This window comes from Vulpes lagopus, chromosome 23, assembly GCF_018345385.1.
Source record: "Vulpes lagopus strain Blue_001 chromosome 23, ASM1834538v1, whole genome shotgun sequence".
NCBI lineage: Eukaryota > Metazoa > Chordata > Mammalia > Carnivora > Canidae > Vulpes > Vulpes lagopus.
The window spans coordinates 49,119,896-49,138,131 of record NC_054846.1 but is presented as its reverse complement, the minus strand read 5'-3'; the positions used below and the strand labels follow the sequence as shown (position 1 = coordinate 49,138,131).

Genomic DNA, 18,236 nt, shown 5'->3' with positions numbered 1-18,236 from the left:
TATAATAAGAACTAGGAATTGTGCTAAGTAAGCCACAAAGATGATCCCAAGGAATTACTAGTTTTTTCCATTTTACGGGTGAGAACAATCAAGGCTCTTGTTTGAAGGCCACACATAAAATGACAATGAGTTTTAACTCAGGAAACAGACTACGGAGCCCCAGTTTTTAAAACCACAAATCAGAGGAGTGAACTGATCAGATTTCAGAAAGATTCCCTCTAGCAGCTGCGTTAGGAGTGGGTGGGAGGAGAGCAGCAATCCTGTAAATCAGAATAATGAAGGAGGTTGTCTAGGTACTGAGGCAGCACTAGGGCAGAGACTGCGGGGATCGGGGAGGCATATTTGAGAAACACTTGACAATTTTAAGTGTTTGATGTGGATTAGACGTAATCCTCCGTGGGGCAAGACCAACACCGCGGTCTGGGTCTTGAGGGCAGGACGCGCAGGAGACCCTCGCAGAGATCCCAGAGTAACACGGGCATTGGGGCCTCGAGACCGTCGCTCTCGTCTCCCCGACCCTAACCGTCGGCAGCATGGAGGGAGATCCCAATCTTCCGAGCCCGAGCCCGCCCACCGCGAGTGAAAGTGCTGAGTCATTCTGGCGGGGCGCGTTGGCGGGGGCGGGGGCGGGGCCAGATCCCCCTTCCCTCTCCTCCTGCACCCCCAGCCCGCTCTGACTCTCGCGAGAGCCCCACAGGCTATAAAGGCAGCGCCCCGCGCACGCCTCACGCGTCTTCTTCCTGACTGGTTTTCGGCGGTTAGTCTCCTCAGCACTGGTGAGAAGGTTCTCCACGCCCCGGTTGTCGTCTTTTCCTGGTTCTCCCAGGGTCCTGCCCTACTTGGCTTGGGTGCTGTGACGGGGGAGGTGGCTGGACGAGGTCTGGCGCTCGAGAGTAGTTAGGCAGTCCGCGCGCCCTTCCTTACGGATGCGGCGACCTGTTTAAACCCTGAGGCTAACGTCGGTTCGAGTTTCCTCTTCCCCCGGCAACCCGAGCGGAGGGCGCTCATTGGCGCGGCGAGGGGGCCTCGTGGTAGTGGTGGGCTCTCCTCAGCTAGGCTCCTTCCGGGCGGGGCAGGCTCAGGAATCTTCTAGAGTGGACCTGGAAACTGACCTGAGGCTGCCCGCCTGTCGTGTGGTGGAGGTGATGACTGTTCCCGGCCCTCCTCTGGGCCTACATGGGTAGTTTCCGGTACTGATAACCTGCCCTGGCTTTATTTTTTGCGTTTGTGTAATAGGGTTGTAGTGATCTCAAATTTGTCAAGACTGCTTTTTTTCTTTTTTTTTGCGGGGGGGGGGGGGCGGCTAATGCTTTCCGAAGTGCTGCGGTGGGGTTTTCCATGGGAGCGGCAGGAGGGAACCTGAAGCGGGATTTGGGGGCGTGCCTTTAGCCTTAGGAAGTTCAAGGGCAGATCCACGGAGGCCCACGCCGCCTTGAGGTCTAACGGCCTTTACCCCGCCGAGTCGGTCTTTAGTGGACGTGGAACCACGTGGAAAAGCAGGTTTGGATGAGGAGGTCGTTTATGTTAGGATCACACACCCCCCTCTATATTTGGTCGCCAAATTGCAACTTGCCTTACTAGGGTTTTTTTTTTTTTTTTTTAAAGGTGTTAAGCAATAGAAAGTTTGCAATAATAGATGCTTGGTTTTATGCACCAAAAAAGTTTGGGATTTGGAAAATTAGCTTCTTGAGCCTTTCAAACTGATGACTTACTGGTTTAGATCTTAATTCCTTAACTTTGTGTTGACCTGAGTGAATCCAGTGCAGCATTGCTTTTTAGCAATGATTTGTTTTGCAGTAAGGATTTTTTTTTTTTTTTTAAGGTTAAGTAATCTCTAAATCCAGCATGGGGCTCTAACCCACAGCCTTGAGATAGAGTCACATGCTTCCAAACAACTGAGCCAGCCAGGCTTCCCAGCAATAGACCCTGTTCTACTTGCTGCTCCAGAATCCTGGCCCTGAGGTCAGAAACCCACTTTTTTTTTTTTTAAAGATTTTATTTATTTATTCGTAGAGACAGAGAGAAAGGGGTAGAGGCACAGGTAGAGGGAGAAGCAGGCTCCATGCAGGGAGCCCGACATGGGACTGGATCCCGGGTCTCCAGGACCACACCCCAGGCTGCAGGCGGCGCTAAACCGCTGCGCCACCGGGGCTGCCCAGAAACCCACTTTTGAAAGGACTTCTAGGGCTTAAACACAACTCTTGAAGTTTTGCAATTTAGCAGATGGGAATCACGTCTCTTAAAGACTTGGATTAGGGGGGCAGCCCCGGTGGCGCAGCGGTTTAGCGCCGCCTGCAGCCTGGGGTGTGGTCCTGGAGACCTGGGATCCAGTCCCATGTCGGGCTCCCTGCATGGAGCCTGCTTCTCCCTCTACCTGTGCTTCTGCCTCTGCTTCTCTGCCTGCTTCTCTCTCTCTTTGCCTCTGAATAAATAAAAAAAAAAAAAAAACACAACAGAGTTGGATTAGGGGTGTGCGGTCTCTTGGGCAAATGTACCTGGAGAAAGGCCATGTGGACTTCTTAAATTCTGAAGACAGATAAAGATGCAGTCCAGAGAAAGGGCAACATGACCACTTCTAGAGATCAGACATTCTTTCTCTGGAGCTTTTTGCATAAGGAGAGTACAGAAGAAAATGTCACTGCATAAATGATCGTTTAGAAAAAGTAAGAGGTTACTTCAATTTTTAAGAATTGCTGTTTTTAAAGGAAAACAAAAGCTGATGTTCAGAGAAGTATTCTGATTTTTTTGTTTTAATAGTGAGCCTTCTAATGCAGGGGAAGGGAAGAGAGAGAGAAAGAATTTTAAGCAGGCTCCGTGCTTAGCCTTGAGTTAATGAACTGGGTTTAAATCAAGAGTCAGATGTTTATTTTTTTATTTTATTTTATTTTATTTTATTTTATTTTATTTTATTTTATTTTATTTATTTTATTTATTTTATTTTATTTTATTTTATTTTATTATTTTATTTTATTTTATTTTATTTTATTTTATTTTATTTTATTTTATTTTTTTAAGAGATGTTTAAAGGACTGACCCACCCAGGTGCCCCGTAATACTTGGCCTTGTTTCATAAGTTAGCTCAGTTTTCTGAGCTTTCTCAGATGTGTCTTACTAATATAAAAAAATTAGTATGTATATTTAGGGCCACTGGATAATTCTTTTATTTTGTAGCTAAGTGTCTAGGTAGAAGGGTGTTGGTTACTTAGAAAAATAAGGCTTGTTTCTAATTTACTTCCTCTTTTCTCCAGCCCATAGCAAGATGTCTTCAGGAAATGCCAAAATTGGGCATCCTGCTCCCAACTTCAAAGCCACAGCTGTTATGCCAGATGGCCAGTTCAAAGACCTCAGCCTATCTGACTACAAAGGTAAGAGTAATTATATTAGATTTATTAAAATGGAATTATTTTCCCATCTAGGATGGCTCATTATATTTCTGTATATCTGTTAGGTTTGATTGTAAAACTACTTCTCTCTCCTAGGTCAGTCTTCAGAGTAGGTGGCTGTTTTTATGTTGAAATGATGTAGTAATTATCAACCATGATGACGGATAATCCTGTAGGTTCAGACTGCTTACGGGAAAAGCCCATGCTTTGTTATGCCTGGACATAATAGCTCAATTATTTTCTCAGTACTTCTTAATTCTATTGGAGATACTCTCATTATGTCATTGAAAGCACAAGTCTTGGGGCACCTGGGTGGCTCAGTTAGGCATCTGCCTTTGGCTTCTGTCATGATCCCAGATCAGAGCCCTTAATCCAGCTCCTTGCTGAGCAGGGAGTCTGCTTCTCCCTCTCTTCCCCGCACCCCACCCCCTTGTGTGCACACACACTCTCTGTTCCTTCAAGTCTTTGGAGCTTACACCATTAATTTTTTGAAATATGTATGTCAGAAAAAAAAAGAGAGAGAGATGTATGTCAGAGCTGCTGTATTATTAGCAGAGGTTTAGGCATATTCTCCTGACTGTTGCCCCAAGAGAAGAGTTGGAACAGTTTTCTTTTCCTGTTAAGTTTCAGGTAGACCTTGGCAATCTGATAAAGCGCTTCCTTTTTTTTTTTTTTTTTTTTAAACCTTGCAGTCCTGGAATGAGGGGAGGGTTTTTCTGAGATAGTTGATGTACAGATTCCTTAAAATGCAAATCTGAAACTCAGGTGTTAAGTGTACCTTTTAACTTAGTGGTGCAGTAATTAGTTCCTGGATTCAGTTTATGGGAAGAACATGTGACTAAGGTTTCCTAACACATCACACTTGTTTGGAATGAGAAGTAGTTAAGAAGGGGCCCAATGGAGGGAAGCTTCTCTGGCAAACAAGGTAAGTAGCACCACAGGGAGGTGACCTTGGCCCAAGGGTAAAGGCACGAGGTTTAGAAAGAGCTGTTCTCTGTTCCTCCAGGGCTTGACCTGCTGAGGCTTCAAAGTGCTTGTTAGGTAAAGCCCTGGAGAGGTTGTTTAGATGAGGGAGTTTCTTGTGATTTTGGTTTTCAAAGTAAATGTCAAAAGTTTTTGATTTTCAGACATTGCTGCTACCTGGAAATGAGTGAATATTTGGCACTGTTTCAGTAACGCGGCCCTCTTAGGTGTGGTGAGAGGCTGGTTGGCCAGTTGAATATGTACTTCTACTGGTAATCTGCGTGACTTTTGGAAAATTTAAGCTAGAGATCCTGTTGCTTTATCAGGATTTTTTAACTTTTGCCTCAGACTTTTTGTTGTCTAACTAGGCTTGTTAGGAACATATTTGTGGTGATTTATTTTTTTAATTTTATTTTTATTATTTTTTATTATTTATTTATTCGTGAGAGACGCAGAGGCAGAGACCTAGGCAGAGGGAGAAGCAGGCTTCATGCAGGGAGCCCTATGTGGGACTGGATCCTGGGACTCCAGGATTAAGCTCTGGGCCAAAGGCAGGCGCTGAGCCATCCAGGGATCCCTTGTGTTGATTTTTTTTTTTTTTTTTAAGATCATTTTTTTTTTTTTTTAATTTTATTTATTTATGATAGGCACACAGTGAGAGAGAGAGAAGCAGAGACATAGGCAGAGGGAGAAGCAGGCTCCATGCACCGGGAGCCCGTCGTGGGATTCGATCCCGGGTCTCCAGGATTGCGCCCCGGGCCAAAGGCAGGCGCCAAACCGCTGCGCCACCCAGGGATCCCTTTTAAGATCATTTAAATCTTACTGTCCTGTAATTGTGGTTCATAGTGGACTAAGTGCCAAAGGCTTTAGTTTCTCTTTGGTCTCTATTAACTTGCATAGAATCCAGCATTTGAGGTTTTCCTATGCATTCATTTTAAGCGTTGGCATCAGGCTATCTAGTTAGGTAAATTGCATCCTTGGTTTTGCTGTTTTTCATTGGAGAACTTAGTGTTGTGCTAATTGTAACTAGAGATGAAAATCAGACTGAACAATGTTTATCTTCTAATTGGCAGCTAATGGGGAGGCAGGAAAATAAAGCACAGAAATGAAAGGAACTTTTTCCCATGCAGGCTCTCCTACCACAAAATTTTCTCAAGGTAGCTGCTAGGAGACCTGTGTTCAGTTTTGGCATTTAGCAGTTGTTATCTACCATCAACTTAAGGCTTCCTTTTTTTTTTATTTTTTTAAAATTTTTTATTTTTTTAATTTTTATTTATTTATGGTAGTCATACACACACACAGAGAGGCAGAGACACAGGCAGAGGAAGAAGCAGGCTCCATGCACCGGGAGCCCGACGTGGGGTTCGATCCCGGGTCTCCAGGATCGCGCCCTGGGCCAAAGGCAGGCGCCAAACCACTGCGCCACCCAGGGATCCCAACTTAAGGCTTCCTTAAAAAAAAAAAATAATTAAAGACTTTTTTCCATAGGAAAATGTCTTTAGGGTTTTACTGTTCTTTTTTTTTTTTTTTTTTTTTTTGATACTTTATTACTTTTTTCAAAGATTCATTTATTTCAGAGTTGAGAGTGTGCCTCCTGTGCAAGGCAGGTAGGGAGAGCCTCTCAAGCAGACCTCGTTCTGAGCGTGGAGTCCACCTTGAAATCATGACCTGATCCAAAATCCAAGAGTTGGATGCTCAACAGACTGAGCCACCTGGGCACCTCAAGATTTTATTTTTAAGTAATCTGTACAGCTAACATGGGACTCAAACTCAACCCTGAGATCAAGAGTCCTGCAGGGCACTGTGGTTAAGAGTATGACTTGATTTTGGCTTAGGTTGTGAACTTGGTTGTGACCTTGAGCTTCCTCTCCTGTTGGGCTCTGCTGGGCGTGGAGCCTGCTTAAGATTCCCTCTCTCCTTCTCTCCCTGTGCCCCCTCCCCAAAAGTCATGTACTCCACCAGGTGCCCCTTGGTGTTTATGCTTTGTAAAGTAAGAAAGTGTCTTTTCTTTCTTTTCCTTTTCTTTCTTTCCTTTATTCATGAGAGACAGGCAGAGGGAGAAGCAGGTTCCATGCAAGGAGCCCAGAGCAGAACTCGATTCCAGGATCATGCCCTGGGCCAAAGGCAGGTGCCAAACCTCTGAGCCACCCAGGGATCCCCCAGGAAGTGTGTTTCAAAGGCAAACTTGTGGCTCTTTTTCTTCCTCCAGGAAAATATGTTGTATTCTTCTTTTATCCTCTTGACTTCACCTTTGTGTGCCCCACGGAGATCATTGCTTTCAGTGACAGGGCAGAAGAATTTAAGAAACTCAACTGTCAAGTGATTGGTGCTTCTGTGGATTCTCATTTCTGTCACCTGGCTTGGTAAATCTCGTGGTTGATTTCACATATAAGCTTTGAACCAAGTAGTAACTGGGACTGGGGTGGCTTTGACAATTGACTTACTCAAGTATTGCCTTCTGGTTCCTGATGGGAGTGCAAAGGCTCTGATTTCTTCCTTTATTCTTTTTATCTGGCAGCTGAGGAGAAGCAGCTTTGGGTTGCAGCTGAGTGTACCCTGGTGACGTTAACAGTCTTCAGGCACTCACTTTACTGTTGGAAAAAATTTTGTTTTTTGGGATAATTAGATTAGGAATGCTGGAAAAATGGGAAGGAATAAAGTTAATGCTTTTGCTACACAGTAGTTTGAATGAATGTGATTGTGTGTGTGCCTTTTGCTGTAGGATCAACACACCCAAGAAACAAGGAGGACTGGGACCCATGAACATTCCCTTGGTATCAGACCCCAAGCGTACCATTGCTCAGGACTATGGAGTCTTAAAGGCTGATGAAGGCATCTCGTTCAGGTATACACCTGCCAAGGGGGCTGACATTTCATCAAAATTATCTAATTGATAGGCAGCCCGGGTGGCTCAGTAGTTTAGCACCGCCTTCAGCCCAGGGCCTGATCCTGGACACCCGGAATCCAGTCCCATGTCAGGCTCTGTGGATGGAGCCTGCTTCTCCCTTTGCCTGTGTCTGTCTGTCTCTGTGTGTGTGTGTGTGTCTCTCACGAATAAATAATAAAATCTTCAAAAAAAACCCCAAACAAACCTAATTGACTTGAGGGCCTTTTGGAGAAAGGTAGAGGCCTGATCTGTAAACTATTTTTCTTTTTCCCCCCTTAGTTAATTCGTTGAACAATAATTGACCTTATCACTATATAAAATTTACTTATTTTCTTCTTCTTTTTTTTTTTTAAAGATTTATTTATTTATTCATTCAGAGAGAGTGAAGAGAGAGGCAGAGACACAGGCAGAGGGAGAAGCAGGCTCCATGCACCGGGAGCCCGATGTGGGACTCGATCCCGGGTCTCCAGGATTGTGCCCTGGGCCAAAGGCAGGCGCCAAACTGCTGTGCCACCCAGGGATCCCTCATTTCATTATTCCTTTAAAAAAGAAAAGTGGCTCAGTGGTTGAGCGTCTTTCTCTGTCTCATGAACACGTACATTTTTTTTTTTTTTAAGATTTTATTTATTCATGAGACATAGGCAGGGAGAAGCAGGCTCCATGCAGAGGGAGCCTGATGGGGGACTCAATCTCAGGACTCCAGGATCATGCCCCAAGCTGAAGGCAGGTGCTAAAATGCTGAGCCACCCAGGGATCCTATAAATACGATCTTTTTTTTTTAAAAAAAGCATAGGACTCTGATCTTGGTGTAGAGATTGGTTTTTCTTTTCACTTTTTTAAAAAAATTTATTCAGGAGAGGTACAGAGAAAGAGTCAGACACATAGGCAGAGGGAGAAATAAGCTCCCTGTAGTGAGCCCGATGCGGGACTTGATCCCAGTACCCTGGGAACAACCTGACTTGAGCCAAAGGCCAGATGCTCAACCACTGAGCCACCCAGGTGCCCCCCCCGCCCTTTTTATTTTTATTTTATTTTTTTATTATTATTTTTAAAGACTTTATTTATTCATAGAGACAGAGAGAGAGAGGCAGAGACACAGGCAGAGGGAAAAGCAGGCTCCATGTAGAGAGCCTGACATGGGACTCGATCCAGGGTCTCCAGGATCCCACCCTGGGCTGCAGGTGGCGCTAAACCGCTGCGCCACCGGGGCTGCCCCCCGCCCTTTTTAAAAAGGTTTTTTAAGAGTCCTGTGCTCTTTTGACTGAGCCAGGCAGGTGCTCCTTATTTCATTCTTCTTTTTTTAAATACAGTGTGAATCAGAATTATAAGTGTTTTTTTTTTTTTTTTTTTTTTAAGATTTTATTTATTCATGAGAGACACTGAGAGAGAGAGATGCACAGACAGAGGGAGAAGCAGGCTCCATGCAGGGAGCCCAACGTGGGACTCAATCCTGGGTCTCCAGGATCACACCCTGGGCTGAAGGTGGCACTAAACTGCTGAGCCACCTGGGCTGCCCTCCTTATTTCATTCTCTATACAGGAAGAAGACAAAGCCAGTGCAAGTCTGGGAGAGGCCAGCAGATAATCCTTTCTATTCAGTTTGTGTTCTAACAAAGCAATTTCTAAACCTGTACTGCATTTCCCTCAACCTTCAATCTCTTTTTCCCAGGGGCCTCTTTATCATTGATGATAAAGGTATCCTTCGGCAGATCACTGTAAATGACCTTCCTGTTGGTCGCTCTGTGGATGAGACTCTGCGACTGGTTCAGGCCTTCCAGTTTACTGACAAGCATGGGGAAGGTAAGCCAGTCCACCTGCTGACTTGACAACAGAATGGTAGGTAGGATAGGAAAGATGGCAGGAACAAGCTCTACCAGATAAGTGTCTTTTCAAGAAATTAAAATCTCTGGATTATAGTGGGTGGTTTGGTGAGGTAATGGAAAAGTTAAGGGAGGATAATATAAAGGCTTTTTGTTGACGCTGCATAGTTCCAGCTTCTGCCCTGCTCATTTAGAATCACTGCTGCAGCTGTTAACTTACTAAAGGCATGTAGGAGGATCTCCTAGGTGTGTAGAAGGGCAAAACAAAAAGTTTGACAATTCCATCTCACACATACAGCATGCTATTCTTGACAAGTGTTTATTGGGAGAAGAGATTAATCCCTTTGATCCATATTCGTTTTACTGCTTTTTTTTTTTTTTTTAAAGACGGTAGAGCTTTGATAATGTTTTTATTCACTTAAAATGTATTCCAGTGTATAATGTAATTGTCAGATTTACAAGAATTACAATCAGTGAATAACTGAATTACGTAAATAGTTACATAAAATGTTTAAGAAAGGAGGGGTTCTAGTTAGGTTTCAGATGAATCATCAAGATTCTTTCTTCCTGAGATGATTGAGGATCAAAGATCACATTTTTATAAGCTTGTCCTACAAAATCTACATGTGACCAAGCTGATTCAACTCAGAATTTTTTTTTTTTTAAGATTTTATTTATTTATTCATGGGAGACACAGAAAGAGAGAGAGGCAGAGACACAGGCAGAGGGAGAAGCAGGCTCCATGCAGGAAGCCCGACATGGTACTCGATCCTAGGTCCCCAGGATCAGGCCCTGGGCTGAAGGCGGCGCTAAACCACTGAGCTATCCAGGCTGCCCCAACTCAGAATTTTTATCTAGCATTTGCTAGAGTGTGGTGGGCCTTTCTTTTTCTTCTCCAGCACTAGTACTTTCCTCCTTAGATTTTCATTACAATGTTGTAGTAAAGTACTGAACTACTTGGTCTCAGCTTTTGAGTTTGTAAGGTTGTAGCTTTATTTTTTTTTTAATTTTTAAAAATATTTTATTTATTCGTAAGAGATATAGAGCAAGGCAGAGACACATGCAAAGGGAGAAACAGGCTCCATGCAGGAAGCTTGAGGTGGGACCCAATCCAGGAACTCTGGGATCATGTCCCAAGCTAAAGGCAGATGTTCAACCGCTGAGCCCCCGAGGCATCCTCTTCCTTTTTTTTTTTTTTTTTTTTTAAAGATTTTATTTATTCATGATAGACATAGAGGGAGAAAGAGAGAGGCAGAGACACAGGCAGAGGGAGAAGCAGACTCCATGCCGGGAGCCTGATGTGGGACATGATCCCGGGACTCCAGGATCATGCCCTGGGCCAAAGGCAGGCACTAAACCTCTGAACCACCCAGGGATCTCCCCCCCCCCCCTTTTTTTAAATTTAATTTATTCATAAGAGACAGAGAAAGAGGCACAAAGGCAGAGGGAGAAGCAGAAGCAGGCTCAGTTCCATGCAGGGAGCTTGATGTGGGACTGGATCTCCAGGACCACACCCTGGGCTGAAGGCAGTGCTAAACCGCTGAGCCTTGGCTGCCCCTCGCCCCTTTTAAAGAGTTATTCATGAGAAACAGAGGTGCAGAGACACAGGCAGAGAGAGAAGCAGGCTCCATGCAGGGAGCTCCATGTGGGACTTGATCCCAGGACTCCGGGATCTACGCCCTGGGCTGAAGGCAGGTGTTTTTCCGCTGAGCCACCTGGACATCCTAGGTTGTAGCTTTTTGAGTTTTCCCCCTTCTTGGAGTGGAGTATAGTGTTGATAGAATAAGACAGCCTTACCCTAACTAAGAGTGAGTTGAGTTTTTTATTTTTTATTTTTATTTTTGATAGAGAGAGAGAGGCAGAGACCCATGCAGAGGGAGAAGCAGGCTCCATACGCCAGGAGCCCGACATGGGATTCGATCCTGGGTCTCCAGGATCGCGCCCTGGGCCAAAGGCAGGCGCTAAACCGCTGTGCCATCCAGGGATCCCAAGAGTGAGTTTAGTTTTTAAGGACTTAGGTCCTGAGGCTGCAAGTGCTTGGTCTGTGTGGTATCAAGAACCTCATAACCTCTCAAATTTAATGTAACTGAGGACGAGATAGTTAAAATGAAGTGCTACTGATGTCAGATGAAGTGCACAGGTGTACTTGGATTGAATTTGCCTTAATACTTTTTCTTTTAGGTAATAAATATTTCAGACTAATTTTCTAAAGCCCACTTCAGCTCTGATTTTGTGATACAGAACATGGAAGAGTCTGAATTAGTGGTGTCTGCTGGGGGGACCCAAAAGTAGTGGCTTGCCTAGAGTGAAAAGCTAACATGGATCAATGACCATGATACCCAAAGGCACCATTTGCTGCAGCATGTGTGGACTCTTAGTGTATTGAAGGAGCAGATAGATGGCTGCTGAGACTGCCCCCTGGTGGGGGATGAGATTCAGCACAAAGACTGAGGGAGCTGGAGAGTGGCAAAGTCCTTTGTTGGACTTTTACTAGTTCCTTGCATTTAGGCTAGACTTTTTTTTTTTAAGATTTTTTTATTTATTCATGAGAGACACAGAAAGAGGCAGAGACACAGGCAGAGGGAGAAGGCAGACAAAGACTCTCTTTGTCTCTATGAATGAATAAATAAAATCTTAGAAAAAAATTTATTCATGAGAGACAGAGAAGCAGAGACCTAGGCAGAGGGAGAAGCAGGCTCCACGCAGGGAGCCTGATGGGGGACTCCATCCCAGGACCTCAGGATCACAACCTGAGCCAGAGGTACACATTCCAATCACTGAGCCACCAGGTGCCCCCATAAAGCAACTTTTTTTAAAGATTTTATTCATTCATTCATTCATTCATTCATGAGAGACAGAGAGGCAGAGACACCGGCAGAGGGGGAAGCAGGCTCCATGCAGGGGAGCCTGATGTGGGACTTGATTCCGGGACTCCAGGATCATGCCCTGAGCTGACGGTGGTGCTAAACTGCTGAGCCACCCGGGCTGCCCCCATGAACTAATACTTAAACATAGCGTTTATTCATAGTAAATGTTGAATCTGGGAACCAGATTAATAACCATCTTTTTTTTTTTTTTTTTTTAAGGTAATACTGAAAAAAATCAGTGTTTAGGGCTTTCTGTGTGTTGTAAGTTCTCATACTGAAGTTGCCATGACTGATGTCATTTTTTCTTGGGAGAGTCTTAGTATTTTGGTTGTATTTGAAAGCTGGATTATGGTGGAATGCAGCCAGTTCTTCTGGATTCCATATTGATTCAGAAAAAAACAACACTCCTGGATATGAAACAATCAAGTGTGGCTTTCTGTCTTGTCACTGATAACTGTTTTATTTGTATTTTATTTTATTATTTTATTTTATTTTTTAAATTTAATTGTTTAATTATTTAATTTTTTATTTTATTCTAATTTATTTGTTCATGAGAGACACAGAGAGAGAGGCAGAGACACCGGCAGAGGCAGAAGCAGCAGGCTCCATGCAGGGAGCCTGACCTGACATGGGACCCGATCCTGGGTCTCCAGGACCACACCCTGGGCTGAAGGCAGCACTAAACTGCTGAGCCACCCAGGCTGCCCTTTTTATTATTTTTAATATGCGTGGTTTTTTTTTTTTTTTTTTTTTTTTTTTTAGGATTAAAATTTGTTTTTGAGAGAGTGTGCAGAAGTAGGGGGGAGTGGCAGAGGGAGAGGGACAAGCTGACTCAGTCCCAGGACCCTGAGCTGAAGGCATGCTTAACCATCTGGGACCCTATTTTAAGATTTTATGAGAAACAGAATGGGTGGGTGGGGGAGGGTCAGAGGAAGAGGGAAAAGCAGATTTTTCCACTGAGCAGTGAGCCCCATGAGGGGGTTTGATCCCAGGACCCCAGGTTCGTGACCTGAGCCAAAGGCTTAATTAACTGACTGAGCCACCCAGATGCCCCTTAACTATTCTTAAGTGCCGAAAGGCCTTAGTGCCAGTGAGAGTAAGTTGACAGGATTTTTCTGGTTCATTATTCTTCCTGTCTTTGTATCATGATTTATAATTATGCTGTTTTAAAGCTTTGTTTTCTTAGATTAATTACCTGTTAGCACCTATTGCCAAACTTCTGGCTGGCCCTTGTCTGGTCTTTGCTTCCTTAAGGCACCTTTGCTTCCTTGAGGTACTTTTTTTTTTTTTTTTTTTTTTGAGGTACCTTTTTTATGCTTAGTGACCTGTTTTCTGTATTCAAATTTTTTTTTTTTAATTTTTATTTATTTATGATAGTCACAGAGAGATAGAGAGAGAGGCAGAGACACAGGCAGAGGGAGAAGCAGGCTCCATGCACCGGGAGCCTGACGTGGGATTCGATCCCGGGTCTCCAGGATCGCGCCCTGGGCCAAAGGCAGGCGCCAAACTGCTGCGCCACCCAGGGATCCCTGTTTTCTGTATTCAGAGGTTTTTTTTTTTTTTAAAGATCTTATTTATTCTTGAGAGATCCACAAAGAGGCAGAGACACAGGCAGAGGGAGAAGCAGGCTCCATGTAGGAGCCGGATGTGGGACTTGAACCTGGGACTCCAGGATCACGCCCTGGGCCAAAGGCATCCTGGGATCACACCCTGAGCCAAAGGCGGACAGATGCTCAAGAGCTGAGCCACCCAGGAATCCCATGACCTGTGTTTTAACCCCTTGGTGCCACTAAAGCTACTAACAATAACCATGAAGTAGAGATTTCAGGAAAGTAACAGCAGCTGCAATTTGGCACTTCTCCTATTCATACTTTATTTTTAGACTGCTCCAAGTGATACCTAAGGCTTAAGATATTCTTGGATTGGAAGGGGTTTTCCCTGGACACCCCCCTCCCCCCCACACACACTTGAACAAGTGAGGCTTGCTGTTTCATTACTGGACTCTGGTGACTACATGTCTCCTAGAAGATGGAATAGCAGATGGAAGTGAAAAATCAGAGATTGGTTTCCTTCCCTTAGTCTTCTCAGGTTAGCCCAAGAAGCATTGCTAGCTCGGGATTTTAGAAAAAGGTTGGAAGTTATGTTTTTTTTTTGTTTTTTTTTTTTTTTAAGATTTTATTTATTTATTTATGAGATAACTGAGACTGAGGCTGGGAGAGCAGCAGTCTCCCCATGGAATAGGGAACCTGATGTGGGACTTGATCCCAGGACCCTGAGATGACGACCTGAGCGGAAGGTAGATGGTTAACTGAGCCACAGAGATGCCCCAGCAGCTATGCTTTTTCTGCATAAATGTATGAAATTCAAACTCAGACCTTTTGTTACCAAGGGGTAGAGTTAGTGAACAAGTAGGGCCTCCTTGGGGGTCCTACCCACCCCTTTTATTTCAGGCTATCCAGTTTGGCAGGGTTAACACTAAAGAGGCAAACATTGCTTTCTTTATTCAGATCCCTCAAGGGCTACCAGAGGGGGGAAGCAGCTCAGTATTATGGTTTTACGCAGTTCTAGCTTTGTTTACTTCCTTAGCTTATTTTTTGGTAGGAGAGTAAGTTATTAAAGTCTTTTTAAAATTTTAATGTAACACGTATGCCATAATTTACCATTTAGAGTGTACAGTTTAGTGGCATTAATTACATACACAGTGTCATGCATCCATCACTAATACTTTCTGAATGTTTTCATCATCCCAGACAGCTGCAACCATTAAACAATAGCTTCCCATTCCCCTTTATTTCTAGCTCTTTGGTAACTTCCATTTTCTGTCTACGAGTTTGTCTATTAAATATTTCATGCAATGTTTGTCCATTTGTGGGTTTGTGTGTGTGTGTGTGTGTGTGTGTGTGTGTGTGTATATATATATATATATATATATATATATTTTAAAGATTTATTTATTTATTTATGATAGAGAAAGTCAGACACAGGAGGAGGGAGAAGCAGGCTCTATGCCGGGAGCCCGACGCGGGACTTGATCCCGGGACTCCAGGATCGCACCCTGGGCGAAAGGCAGGCGCCAAACTGCTGAGCCACCCAGGGATCCCCCCTTTTTTTGTGTATTTTTTATTGGAGTTTGATTTGCCAACATCTAGTATAACAAGCAGTGCTCATCCCATCAAGTTGCCCCCCCTTAGTGTTGGTCACCCTGTCACCCCATCCAGCCACTCACCTCCCCTTCCCCTATTAATTATTTTTTCATGAGAGGCACAGCAAGTGAGCGAGAGGCAGAGGGAGAAGCAGGCTCCACACAGGGAGCCCGACGTGGGACTCGATCCCGGATCTCTAGGATCAGGCCCTGGGCTGCAGGCGGCGCTAAACCACTGTGCCACCGGGGCTGCCCACTTCATTCTTTTTAAAGGCTGAATAGTCCATTTTATGTATATGTCCTTTTGTGTATTCATCATCTGTTGATGAACACAGCATTTTCACCTTTTGGCTATTGTGAATAACGCTGCTTCAATACTGTTAAGCAGCTGTGTGGATCTTTGTTTCCAATTATTTTGGGAATTTACATTAGAAATGTAATTACTAGGTCATGTAATTCTGTTAGGCTTCTTCAGGAACTACCAAACTGTTTTCTATATCAGCTGTACCATTTCACATTTGCACCAGCAATGATACCAAGGGTTCTCTACAACCTTGCCAACACTGTCTTTTTCTTTTGTTAAATACTATATAGTCTTATGGGTATGTAGAGGTGTCCTTGTGCTTTTGACTTTCATGTCCCTAATGATTAGTAATATTGAGCGTATTTTCATATGTTTATTGACTGGTACTTTTTTTTTTTTTTTAGATTCTATTTTATTCATGAGAGAGAGACAGACACAGAGACACAGGTAGAGGGAGAAGCAGGCTCCATGGAGGGAGTCCAATGCAGGACTTGATCCTGGGACTCCAGGACCATGCCCTGGGCTGAAGACAGATGTTAAACCACTGAGCCAACCAGGGCTCCCTGTGGTTCCTTCTTTTTTTTTTTTTTTAAAAACGATTTTTATTTATTCATGAGAAAGAGAGAGAGACAGACACAGGCAGAGGGAGAAGCAGGCTCCGTGCAGGGAGCCCGATGTGGGACTTGATCCTGGGTCCCTAGGATCAGGCCCTGGGGGCAGAAGATGGCGCTAAACTGCTGAACCACCCGGGATGCCCCCTGTGGTTCCTTCTTTGTAGAAATGTCTGCACAAGTCCTTTGCCCATCTTGAACTGGTTTGTCTTTTTGTTGAGTTCTTTATACATTTTGGTTATTACTATTTTTTTCATTTTGGTTATTAATCCCTCAGATATATGATGTGTAAATATTTTCTCTCATTCTATATTAACTCCTGAAAATGTCCTTTGTATAAAAATTCTGAATTTTGATCAAGTCCACTTTGTTTATTGTTGCATGTGCTTTCATTATCCTAAGAATACATTTCCAGGGGGATCCCTGGGTGGCGCAGCGGTTTGGCGCCTGCCTTTGGCCCAGGGCGCGATCCTGGAGACCCGGGATCGAATCCCACGTCGGGCTCCCGGTGCATGGAGCCTGCTTCTCCCTCTGCCTGTGTCTCTGCCTCTCTCTCTCTCTCTCTCACTGTGTGCCTATCATAAATAATTAAAAAAAAAATTAAAAAATAAAAAGAATACATTTCCAAATCCAAGGTCATGAAGTTTTTCCTGTTTTAAATTTTTTAATTTTTAAGATAAATTTTAAGAGGCAAGGAGGGGGAGGGGCAGAGGGAGATGTAGAGAATCTCAAGCAGACCCCTGCTGAGTGCGGAGCGATGCTTCCAAGTCCCATCAGGACCTGAGTTGAAAGCAAGAGTTGGCTCTTTAACCAGCTGAGCCACTGAGGCACTCCTAAGCTCATTTTTCGTTATGTGAAGTGAAGAATTAGGAGAGTCCATTTTCATTCTTTTGTGTGTGGAAATCCAGGTGATTCCAGCGCCATTTGTTAAAAATCATTTAAGCTTTTTTTTTTTTTTTTTTTTAATGTTTTATTTATTTATGAGAGACACAGAGGCAGAGACACAGGTAGAGGGAGAAGCAGGCTCCATGCAGGGAGCCGGAGTAGCAGGGCATCACTTTTGATGTGGGACTTGATCCTGGGACTCCAGGATCATGCCCTGGGCCAAAGGCAGGCGCTCAACTGCTGAGCAACCCAGGCTTCCTGCGATTTCAGCTTTTTAAAAATAATATATGTGAAGCATACATAAAATTTCTGAGGAAATACAAATGCCTATTCACCCACTCTACTGTTAACAAGCTTTGTTTATTTTAAAGATTTATTCATGAGAGACACAAGGCAGAGGGATATTTTTTTGTCCTATGTATTTGATTATTTCTAGAACAAAGCGTATGATTGGAGTTGTTACTTTAAATTTTAGGTGCTACATGAATAAATTGAGGTATAATAGTATTAGGGTTGTGGTAAGGATTAAATTACATGTTTATAGTTGCACTAAGCTGCTTGAATGATTTCAGACTGTAGCATAGGCTTTTTGGTTCCTGAGTGGTCAGCCTCTTAATATAACAGATTTGGTTTTGAGCCCTTTGTCCGTTTGTCTCCATTTGTCCACGGGAGGAGAGTGGAGCTAACCATTTAGCAGGTTATTAATTAATAGTGCTTTGTCTTGCAGTGTGCCCAGCTGGCTGGAAGCCTGGCAGTGATACCATCAAGCCTGATGTCCAGAAGAGCAAAGAATATTTCTCTAAGCAGAAGTGAGCGCCTTGCCATTTTAGGGCTGGGCTGCAGTGGGGCATCCATGAAAACAGAATCTTTTTTTTTTGTACTATTGTCATGCTTATAACAAGACTTTAGACTCTGCAGATGTGGTATGTGGTATGGGACAAGACAGCCCTTTCCTGCTCTCCTCTGGAGAGAATGGTCTGAGGTATGCTATGGGGCAGGCCAACTGATATGTACAGTAGTAGCAAGGCATCACTTTTGATCTTTTGTTGTTTCTATTAAACTTGAACTGAGACTTTGTTGATTGTTTATTTTGGGGGGCACTAGCTTTTGATTTTTTTTTTTTTAAGATTTTATTTATTCATGAGAAACCGAGTCAGACACACAGGCAGAGGGAGAAGCAGGCTCCACGCAAGGAGCCCAACATGGGACTTGATCCAGGGTCTCCAGGGTCACACCGTGGGCTGAAGGTGGTGCTAAACTGCTGAGCCACCCGGGCTGCCCTAGCTTTTGATTTTGAGAGGAGTTTACGCACTGCTTTGCTTTCCCATTATAGGAGAAAATGAGGGTGAAGGCTGCCTTAGAAAATTGGGGGCAG

General features: G+C 43.9%; 1 protein-coding gene across 2 annotated transcripts; it reads left to right on the top strand.

Moving 5' to 3' along the window:
- Positions 1 to 637: 637 nt before the first annotated feature.
- Positions 638 to 17,933, top strand: PRDX1 (peroxiredoxin 1). Of its 2 annotated transcripts, none has more exons than XM_041738961.1 (6): positions 638 to 776; positions 3,249 to 3,365; positions 6,556 to 6,709; positions 7,069 to 7,191; positions 8,902 to 9,032; positions 17,589 to 17,933. In XM_041738961.1, exons 2-6 carry the CDS (start codon positions 3,260 to 3,262, stop codon positions 17,672 to 17,674), a joined length of 600 nt encoding a protein of 199 aa, XP_041594895.1. In that variant the 5' UTR covers positions 638 to 776; positions 3,249 to 3,259; the 3' UTR covers positions 17,675 to 17,933. The 2 variants fall into 2 exon arrangements, with proteins under 2 accessions (XP_041594895.1, XP_041594897.1); XM_041738963.1 differs by lacking the exon at positions 638 to 776 and adding an exon at positions 1,835 to 1,962.
- The last annotated feature ends 303 nt before the right edge of the window (positions 17,934 to 18,236 follow it).